Consider the following 10,983-nt stretch of genomic DNA (forward strand, 5'->3'; position numbering starts at 1 on the left):
GTAAGGCATCTGAAATACAAATGCTTTTCAATTGAGTTTGGACTATTTCACAATGTATATGTCCACATGTGGAAAAATACAATTAAATATACAATTTGCAATTCCTTTTGAAAATAGTGCAGAATATCCTTACCTGTCCATTGATAATGATCAATACCTGAGAGATCTGCTGTCATTTTTAAATCGCCACGACAATTGTATGTGGTTTTGTGGACTCTGCTCAGTTAAGGAATTCCATGTTTGTTCCAACCTTTAAAATAAAGTTTAAAAAAAAGAAAAAATACAAATTGTTTAATAACAGTGATTCAGTTCAATTAACTGTGTGAAGTTAATCATGAAATTGACCCATCATGATTATGAGTTAAATTCACCTATGAGTTGGTCTACAGAAGCAGAATATGCTCTAGTGATTGGCTGAAAGGTGTGCTTTCAAACTGTCTAATCAATGGGATGTTCCAGTCATTATAAATCACAGTTTTATGTTAATATGCTGGCTATATCAAACACACACAGTCACTGGCACAGATGAGATCACACTGCATGCGCGCACACAGACATTTCTATGACAAGTCACGTAGGTAAAACAGTCCATATATAAAAACTTATAGATGTACCAAAGTGATAAGGACAAGTCAAAAACACGATCTGGAAAATTAATATATGATGTTTACGCTCATAAATTAGGTACATTCTGGTGCAGCTTTAACTATAGCACGAAATAAAAATATATGTGCGTTTAAGTTACGTGAGGGTTAACGTTAGTTGATTATCACAGACAAACAATTATGTAAAATGTATAATAAACACGAACTTACCGTTAGACGCCTCAATAAGACTGCACTCAACGAGTTTTTCTCTCACAAATGTATCCATGCGCTTTTCTGACAGGAAAAAAACACATTTTGAATTATAACCACATACTTTATAAACTTTATAAACCACAAAAGCATCAAATCACTTCACTAACGCGGCCAGCGTCACTCGCTGTGCGTTCGCGCACTTTGAAATGCCCTGAGACGTCGATTCTTTTCCGGGAATCACTTTGTTCGAGAATTACTGAACCGGTTTACTTGAACTGGGTCGTCGGTTCTTTTAGACCTGCGGTCCGACTATATTGTACGTAATTTGTATGATTTAAATGTCGATATGGACAACTGCATGCGTTTACATTAGAGCAGAAAGTCGTAACGTTATTCACTTTTTGAACTCATTTGACTCACTTAAATATCAAATTCGCTTTTCAGTGTCAGAAACTACTTTTTCCTCTATTTTCACAGGTATTCGCATATTTCAGCCATCAGTCACTGTCTGAAACTTAATAAAACTTTATTAATCTGTCGTCTCAGATACCTTAACACGATTATGCGAGTCGCGTAACATAGGTTGGCCGTTTGAGGTAACGTTAAACAGTTCATCATTTAACGTAAATAATGTTGGCCTGTAGACGTTTAACAGTATTGTTGCTGCAAAAAAAAGTTATAATTCTGCCAATTTAAAATAATTATTATTGAAAACATTAAATAAACTTACCTTAAAACAGTTGAAAGCCGTGGCTTTGCCCCGTTGTTCTTCCAAAGTGACAGTTGGGGAGCGATTTAAACATCTTCAAGGCGCGTTAAATAACCCAGCGCTGGCCTGAAACAACCCAGCGACGCAACCCAGCAGGTTTAACCCAACACCTGGTAAATTGAAACTACCCAAAAGTGTTTAAAAAGAAATTAAATAACCCAACAAAATGACCCAACAGACTCAACCCAGCATTTTGGGTTAAAAAATAACCCAGCCGTTTTTAGAGTGAAACAATAGATTTGTGAAGTTTGCATGACTGACTGAGCCCTGAGGGGATGAAGAGGAACCAGTGCATATTAGAGTTGTGACGTTCGCGAACGAACCGATTCTTTTGAACGGCTCATAAACATGAACGATGGGAGCCGAGTCGCGACTGGAGAGGAGCCGTTCTTTCTATCGTTCTTTTTTCCTATGCGTGTTCATACAAATGAGCTCCTCCAGGAGACAGAACAGTTATAGGGGGAGGGGCGCACCCAGCGCAGGCCAACCCTTTATAGCGTGATGATATTAGTTATTAGTTGTGCATGCATTTACATTGCATTTTGTGTTCATTTAAAACTTATTTTAAAATCATTAAAAATGTTCTTTTGTGATACTGTACTTGTATAGAAATGTTTCACTAAAAGCTGTTTTCCACAGACATTCATTGCAGCCCACTTTGTTATTGTTCATTGACTTGAAGGGGCTGATGTCCTATTTGCAAAGTTTACAGTAGTAATAGTATGTAGTATGTAGACATTTCCATTTTATTTATTCTAATTTTATATACTTAAAAAAAAAATTAGTTTTCTATCAAAATGTTCTTGTGTGATAACAATGTTCTTGTGTGGAAGTGTTTGTAGTAAAAGCTGTTTTGCACAGAAATTCATTGCAGCCGGCTTTGTTTTTTATGTTTATTTGTGAGTAGGTATTGTATGAATAACATAAGTCAACGTAGTTTTACACACACACACACACACTTTGTACTAAAGGTAAATCAAAATAATGATGTCACTGTCTAAGCAGAGGGATTTGTGCAACCCTATGGAATATAGTCGACACATGAGAAATGAGGTAATAATCAATATTTCAGAATAATTCAAACTCAGATATTGGTGTGTGATATCTGAGCTTTAATTATTTGACTACAAATCTCACCTCATAATACCTCCCAGTGATTATTTCCAGGATAAACTGAGATGCTCCCAAGCTGGCTTCTTAAAACTGACTAAATATTTAAAAAGAGCCAAAAGAGCCATTCTTTTGAACGGCTCTTTGAAAGGAACGGATCGCGAAGATCCGGATCCCCTCAAAGAGCCATAAATCCCATCACTAGTGCATATGTGAGATGGTGGTGTTGGCGCTACCTGACAACCACAAGTCTGTAAAATTAATCCAATAGTATGCCGACTTCTATCTTTTAAAAACCAATCACGTTATGACCTCTATCTTTTGAAAACCAATCACGTTACGACTTCTATCTTTTATAAATCAATCACGTTGCGATCTCTATTTTTCCGCGTCCAATGAAATGGCAAGGTCTATTTCTCATACACCAATCACGCACGTCCTCGCCAATTGCATGTAATCTCCGCTCAGGTAACGTTAAATTATTTACATTCCGCTAATGTATGTTATTTATATCTTGATATGAATGAAATGGTTTAGGATTTTTGTTCTTTAGGAATAGCAAGATTGGCCATGTAAATTAGCCTATGATTACCGCTTGATACTACGTAACGTCAACTGTCACTGATGTGTAAATACTATCTATTAGAGCTCGGGCGTAGACGTCATGGAATGGTGCATTGTGGGTAACGGCGGCCATTTTAGAGGCATCGCAAAGCAGGTTTGTAATAAGATAATAGCCAGTCTCCAGAAAAAGTTATAGAACGTGACAAAAAAAGTTGCCTATACCTATACGGACAAACTTAATAATGAAGCCAAACAACGCTACTTAAAAAAAAAAAGAGGTTGTAGGCGGAATCGATCCCTATGAACACATGAAAGTTTACCAAGCCTCAGTTTCCCTGATAATTTCTCCTACCGGGTCTGTGGAGTGAGCGCTTACACCTCCGATCAATTTAAAAATGTCACTTTCACTTTTTAAAAAGTCACTGGAGGCTCACCTGCAGATCACAAATGGATCTGCAAATTAAACGTGGAGAAAACAATCTTTCTCACTAAGGAAATGTTAACATTAACCAAGCATCAGTGGTGACACACACACACACACTTATCAGATTCTGCGAGCTATGAAGCTTGTCTATGCGGGTTTGTTACACTTCAGGAGTAATTACTCACCTATCATACTTGCAAAAATCCACTGTTTTCCTCCGGTAGTTCTTTAATCCGGTATAATATTGACGAACATTCACCTCAGACACAACCCACCATTCACCAAAACAAGACGCTTAACTTCCTATTTTGAAGTTCGTTCCAGTTTTATTTATTTATTTTTTTTAAACAAGTTGTTCAAATTTGTTAAATACAGTCAGCACAAAAATATCAAAAAGCAAATTAAGTTCAGGATTGGGTCACAAGAAAATGTTTAAACAAAAAATACAGACACTAAACTGAGTCCCTTACTGGCCAAAAACTAGAGAAAGCGTAATGTGTTTGTGTCTGAGTTTGTGTGTGTGTATGTGAGAGAGAGAGAGAGAGACCATACACAACATGTCTCACCATAACTATGTATTATAATATTATCGAAGGTGATGGTTTCCCTCTGTACAGCGGCGACCCAAGCCATCTGACGCCTCTTGGTGATTTCAGACACCTTGTGTTTTTTTTCCAAGTAGGAAAATGTTGAAAACTAATATGATTCACGAGGCGTTTGCCCTGTCGATCATGAAACCGATTACAGCAGTTCACAATACAGCAATACTGAACCATTTTCCAAAAAATAATCAAAATTAATGACCAAATGACCAACGTTACCTAATGCCTACTATACAGTACATCTACTTCTGTACCGCGACTCCCACAATGCATTGCGACGTGACGCAACGATCCCGACCTCTATTACGACCGGAGCTAACGTAACTGTAAATATGTCGAATTTAACCGAAGTCTTCTCAATGAAAAAAAAAAATGCTTTTTATTTAATTGTCATAAGGTTCCACAGCTTTTTCCAAATGCGGCATTTGAACACACAAAATAAAATTGGAAAATGTTAATGTTTTGTTTAACTTTTACACGTATGTTATATGTTTGTACATATGTTATGACCAGTCAAAAGAAGTGAATGGATAAGTTTATACATTCAGGTTCATGCCCTTATCACATGGACACAGTTGAAAGACCACAATATGTTTAATCTGAGTATTTGTTTTAGTCAAATTAATCCATAATGCTATATATTTATTTATTTATTTATACTCATAAACGTGTTGTATGAGCCTAGGTCATTGAGACATACAGCCATAATAGAAAGATCTATCACAACTTGTTAAGACTCTATGTAATTGTTCTTATACTTTTATTCTTGTTATAATCTTATTATATGTATTTTTTTATATTTGTACAAACATACACACATACATACAAACATATATATATATATATATATATATATATATATATATATATATATATATATATATATATTTATTTATATATATATATATATATATATAAATGTTATATAATTGTTTTGACATTATATATATGACTGAATTGTGCAATTGAAATGTTTCCTCTTGGCATGAATATAGCCCCTGCTGCTGACATGGCATTAAATAATAAATAAATAAATCACAACATGTTATATGTAAGATAATATGTGTATTATAATGAATTTATAATCTGCTATAATATGGCGGTCGTTCTGGACCAGAAACACAACTAGCTATCATGAAATGAACACAACAGGAGGGTAAATGCTACAGGCTACAATGGCAGTTAGTGTAACGTGTTATGTAGTGTTTCAGGCAACAACATGGCTTCAGCTAAGTCTCACAAAGGCATGAGTAATGCTGAATGGCTTGCGCGTCTGGAGAGTTTTGCCCAAACAGGAGTTTGGCCATCTACGCAGGGGAATAGACCTTCTCCCCGACAAAAAAGATGGCATGAGATGTATCAGAAGGTAAGTTATGCAGCTAGATTCATGGGCAAACTAACAAACTTTTTTGACAATACATTGTGGTATTTTTATTTATGTGTATGGTTAAGTAATTACATGTAAATACAATGTTATATTGATATAATTATGATGACTTATAGCTGTTTTGAGATCCAGTGTCAGAGGTATAATTCATGTTCACAGATAGAAAAGTGCCCTCTGCAAATGAGGGGACAGACCACTCTTCTGAAGGAAGCTCAGACATGTATTTGTGGCTTTCACAAGGTAACTTCAATTAGCCTGGTTCAAGTTGCATATATAGATAGATGTGTTTGCAACATCAATGTGTCTTTATATCTAAAATCACATTAGGAAGACTGTTTTGTACTTTATGCATGTGTCACAGGTTCATCCACACTCTGTCAGTGATGTGTCATGTCCTGCAAAGAGACCTAAACTGACATTGTCAATGGTAAGCAGACCACACTATTGCATGCATCACTGCAGATACTGAAACATCTCAACCTTTAACTATAGTGTTAGGGTTTTGTTATCACTAACCATGACAAATCTTTTTAGTTTGAAAAGTCAAGGTTTGGAGGCTCACATGTGGCAGCAGCAAAACCTAATTTGAGCACCCAGAGGAAAACCTCTCAGGTTAATATTAAAAGACATCAAGACTTTTATAATGTCATCATGACTTTATCACTATGTAATTTTAATGTATTAAAAACATGGCAATCCCCTTAATAAATTATTCATAATGTTTGACTCCACAGATGTTAGAGCACTCCAGTTCAGCTACAGTTTCATGTCCACCCTCTGATCCTCATCCTCCTCCATCCCCCAAACCTCATCAGCCCGTCATCCAGTCCTCCTCTTCCTTCTTCCTTCCTCCACCTCAGAGTTCACAACGCATCAAAAAAACAGCAACGCCATCAACTGTTTCTGAGAATACTGTTGTGAGGAGCCCAGTAAGATCTCATTCAAAATATATACATGTCTTCATCATTTAATGCTCTCTTAGCTTTTATTTAAACCAGTGTTTTTTATAATATCAGCAGGTCTCATCTCAGCCAGAAGATCTCCCCCTTCTGTGGCCACAGACAATGCCACAGCAAGACCAGAAGTGGGTGTCAGAAGCACTTTTTAGGGTTGGTGCAAAGGGAAAGCTGGAGCTGCGTGAAAACCTACAGTTGTGGTATCACCCCCCACCACCAGCCCTGTTGTACCACCAAGCTCCAACACCTGATAGGTTTTTTTTACAGCGTCTCTTGCTCTGGATGCCATATAAGCTGTGGAAGGTGCGGCTCCAGTGTACTAACCCTGCCTGTGCCAGGCAACAGCTGTGTGGTGGTGGACTGCACAGGAGGGTACGACAGGTGTTAGACATTGACAGATACTACAACCTGGTGACAGAGACCCTGATCTGCACCAGGTGTAGAACCAGCTATCTGTCCTGGAGTCATGCTGTGCTGCAGCAGTTGGACCTGGCCCATCGATCTGAATTCAGGGTCATCCTCACACGCAAGTAATTATTTTGCAGTCATTTTCACTTATGTGCTACCCTTTCTGATAAATATTTCCTACAATAATTAGATACCTTATAATAAGATACTTAAATGAATACTTTTTTCCAAGGTATGCCTGTGACATTCGGGTTCTTCGCTTGCTGCATGAGAGGGGCATGGGGAATGGCCCAGTGAGGATCATCGGCCAGCTGAGAGAGAACCACAGTGAGGAGTGGTTGAAACGTGCGCTTCGGTACACATCAGAGTGTGTGGCCTTTTTTGATAATCGTGGCCTGCATCCGCTGCACTTCCAGGAGCCACCACCACTTGCTTCAGTACCCAGCTACAAATGGCTCCTCACTGTATATAGTCAGGACATTCTCAACAGGCTCGATCACATAAAGGCCAGCATAATATCCACGTATGGATCAATCTTAAAAATGGATTCAACTAAGAAGGTCAGATAAGCTGCTTAATTGACTGTACCCTTATCTATAATGTATTGTTAGACCAAGAGAGCTTTATTTTTTTCAGTGTAACTGATTTGGATGCATGTTGTATTATTTGCTATGCTTATTGTTTCTTTCAGATCACCAAGAAGTTGAGCGGGCCTGCGAAAGGCACAGCACAGTGGCTTACCTCAGTGGGCAATGAGATAGGTCAGGTGCTGATGAGTGTCCTGACTGCGAATGAAGGGGCTGGGTTAGACCTCATGGCTGCAGGGCTCATGGAGCGATACCGGAGTGCTGGTGTTGATCCTCCCACTATCATTTATGTGGACTGTGATTGTTGCAAGAAAGTGGGAGAGACTAAATTGAAGAGGCGGTTCAGCGGCTGGCCAGATGTCATCGTCCGCCTAGACATTTGGCATTTTATGCGACGTCTGGCAGTAGGGTGCACCACTGACGCCCACCAGTTGTACCCTACTTTTATGGCAAGGCTGTCATCCTGTATTTTTGAGTGGGATGCAGGGGATCTCACTCTGCTGAGACAGGCCAAAAGGGAGCAACTCATCCAACAGGGCTGGCCTACTCTGTCGGAGGAAGAACTGGACCATCATTTAACTAAAGCTGAGCTGCTCCAGCACTGCAGGAGGAGAACACGGGGAGAAGAAACCACTTTCCGCCTCCTTGATATGCTCATCAGAGAGCTCATGGGTGGCAAGGGGAATGATGCTCTTGGTGTTCCTCTACTTGACAGTGTGAGAATGCAGCACATCTGGAATGTCCAGAGGCGGCACATCACCTGTATCCAAGACCCTCCAAATGTGCCGCTCTATACTGAAACTGGAACTACAAGCAAGGGTGGGGTGGTTCTAAAAACCTATCGTTGTGCCAGAGGCTCCACATCCCTGGAATCATTTCACTGCCACCTAAGCAGATTTATTCCAGGTTTGTCATGTCAGAATATACCACATTTTGCCACTAATTCCTGTTTATCAAGATATTTGCAGATTAAATTTTATGTTTTGCATTTTCTCAAAGCAATATTTGGCTTTCTATTTCTTTTTCTAGGGAACAGCGCAAACAGCCTGAACTTCCAGATTTATCTCCTGGAAGGTTTATTACGCTGGAATCAGGACCGGGCTGAAGCTGCTGTTGCAGATGGAGGTTCAACTCTGCGCTCTTACACAGGGGAGCTGGTTTACTCTGTCAATGAGAACTACAATAAGTTGTATGGCAGGAAATTGGTCCCTAGCTTCACTCCACCTGCAGTATACACAGGTAAAAATATTTTGATAAATGCAGCTCATGATGTAGCATGTTTTGGGTAAAATTACAAGTGCTTTTGGACAATAATAATGTAATTTTGACATATCAGAGAAAAATTATACTACCAGAATATTTATACATTATTCTGTGTTCTAGGTTTCAGGGCAGAAAATAAAATACATAGTAGAATATAGAGTAATCCTGTCTTTTTATGATACCCTCTGAATTAGATATATATTGTTCATACAGAAGTGGACAACAAAATATTTACTGCATTTCTAAATAAACCTTTCTGCATAATTTCCATTAAAAATGTTTCCTGTTACAAATATTTCCTCAGGGGAGCTCATTGGAGTACAGTACTTGTTGAGGCAGAATAGTCAGCCCCTGGAGGACATGTGCCCTACCTCTGATAGGACTTCTCAATTGCTGGAGGAGATAGATGTGGAGGAGCAAGTGGAAAAGGATGAGGGTTTCATTGATTTCTTTGGAGAGGAAGCCACAGTGGCAAATCTTGTGGCATCAGATGACTTAGTCCTTTCAGGTCCACCAGTTCTACCAGCTGCACCAGTTCCCAGTGTCCAGGCTCCTACAGCTGCACCAGTGCCCAGTGTCAAAATTCCACCACTGCCCAGTGTCCAGACTCCACCACTGCCCAGTGTCCAGACTCCACCACTGCCCAGTGTCCAGGCTCCACCACTGCCCAGTGTCCAGACTCCACCACTGCCCAGTGTCCAGACTCCACCACTGCTCAGAGTCCGGGCTCCTTCAGCTGCACCACTGCCCAGTGTAGCTGCACCACTGCTCAGTGTCCAGGCTCCACCATTGTTCAGAGTCCGGGGTCCTTCAGCTGCACCAGTGCCCAGTGTCCAGGATCCTTTAGATACACCAGTGCCCTCAGCAATGGTAAAATTTCCTTTTCTATACGAATTGTCACTCATTTAGTTATCTGCCATTAAGCAGTAAACTTACTTAACAGCATGTAAATACCTAACCAACAGTTATATATTTCCAGGCTGTTGACGAACACTGCATTCCTGGAATGGACCGGGTGGATGCATTGGCAGAGTGTCTGGTGGAGCTGCGCACACAGACAAGCCTCACACTTACCAACCAACAAGTTGCGACCATTGTGGGTCTGTGGCAGAACCTGGACAAATTTGATAAAGACAGGGTGGTGTATGCTGCTCGTCATCAAGACAGGCTACTTACAGGACGTTTTAGGTCCCCAAAAAAGAAAGCTGTCTTCACTCCTGGTGTCGACAGCACAAAAAGGTGTGTTTTGGGTTCTAGCGGCTCTCCAGCACAGTGGCCTAATTGCTGTCGCCTTGTTGAAATGATTTTCATAAGGTTATGTAACATCCACCGAAGCCCCAAGAAACAGCGGACAGAATCTCTGTCTAGATGGGATCTCATTCTTCGTGATTACAGAAAAATTCGGCAGCTAATCCTGAGCAATGGAACGGTGATGAGTGACACAACCCTTCAGCTAGTTGAGGTAAATCAGAGGACCCTTACGACATGGCACAATAACCGTTTAAAGGGTCAGGAGGTCTCCTTGCTGTTGCAAGGGCTGGACCTTCCAGAGGCACGTCCAGTGGCTTTGGATGTTTTGCCTCCAGCACGAGTACAGCCTGTTGTGCCTCCACAATATAGCCACCAGTTGCATACCTACCAGATGCCACCAGACACAGCTGGACAGGCAAAGACAAAGTTTAGAAAGATTGCGCCCTCAGCTATCTGTACATCTGCCACAGCAACTTCAATCTGGCCATCAGCCGTACACCCTCAGCGTTCAGCCACGTCCAGCCAGCTAAGGACAATTTGTCCCAGGCCGACAGCACCACACCCTTTGGTTCCTGACACACCCACTGCCCCTGTTGTTTCTCAGATGTTTCTGGTGCCCTGCCCAGCCCCATTTTCCACCATTAACCCTGGAGCAATTTCCTCTGAGCCACCTGCAAATGATACAGCCACTCCAACCAAACGATCGTACAATTGCACTGTAAAAGCAAATTCGTGCAGAAAGTGTGGCCAATTTCATACTCAAGAAACTGGCCATAGCCAGTACAAAGGCAAAATATATTGCCCTAATAAAGAAACAATTACGAAGGAGCAGTGGTTACAGATTATGAGAAGATAACTCATT

The 10,983-nt window shown here is 40.3% G+C and overlaps 2 protein-coding genes and 1 long non-coding RNA gene across 3 annotated transcripts; 2 read left to right on the top strand and 1 right to left on the bottom strand.

The window, feature by feature from the left end:
• Positions 1-202: 202 nt before the first annotated feature.
• Positions 203-1,796, bottom strand: LOC127963108 (uncharacterized). Its single transcript, XR_008154734.1, has 3 exons — positions 1,531-1,796; positions 816-881; positions 203-250 (listed from the first exon to the last, which is right to left on the bottom strand). It is a non-coding gene; the product is annotated as an uncharacterized LOC127963108 (long non-coding RNA).
• A 3,692-nt stretch (positions 1,797-5,488) lies between these two features.
• Positions 5,489-7,174, top strand: LOC127964132 (uncharacterized). Its single transcript, XM_052564290.1, has 5 exons — positions 5,489-5,635; positions 6,018-6,083; positions 6,191-6,268; positions 6,391-6,585; positions 6,673-7,174. Exons 1-5 carry the CDS (start codon positions 5,489-5,491, stop codon positions 7,144-7,146), a joined length of 960 nt encoding a protein of 319 aa, XP_052420250.1. The 3' UTR covers positions 7,147-7,174.
• Positions 7,175-7,651: 477 nt separating this feature from the next.
• Positions 7,652-10,697, top strand: LOC127964133 (uncharacterized). Its single transcript, XM_052564291.1, has 7 exons — positions 7,652-8,513; positions 8,637-8,846; positions 9,175-9,411; positions 9,685-9,740; positions 9,850-10,008; positions 10,279-10,547; positions 10,592-10,697. The coding sequence occupies exons 1-7, from the start codon at positions 7,793-7,795 to the stop codon at positions 10,695-10,697; spliced, it is 1,758 nt and encodes a 585-aa protein (XP_052420251.1). The 5' UTR covers positions 7,652-7,792.
• Positions 10,698-10,983: the final 286 nt, after the last annotated feature.

This window comes from Carassius gibelio, chromosome B8, assembly GCF_023724105.1.
Source record: "Carassius gibelio isolate Cgi1373 ecotype wild population from Czech Republic chromosome B8, carGib1.2-hapl.c, whole genome shotgun sequence".
NCBI classification, from domain to species: Eukaryota; Metazoa; Chordata; class Actinopteri; order Cypriniformes; family Cyprinidae; genus Carassius; species Carassius gibelio.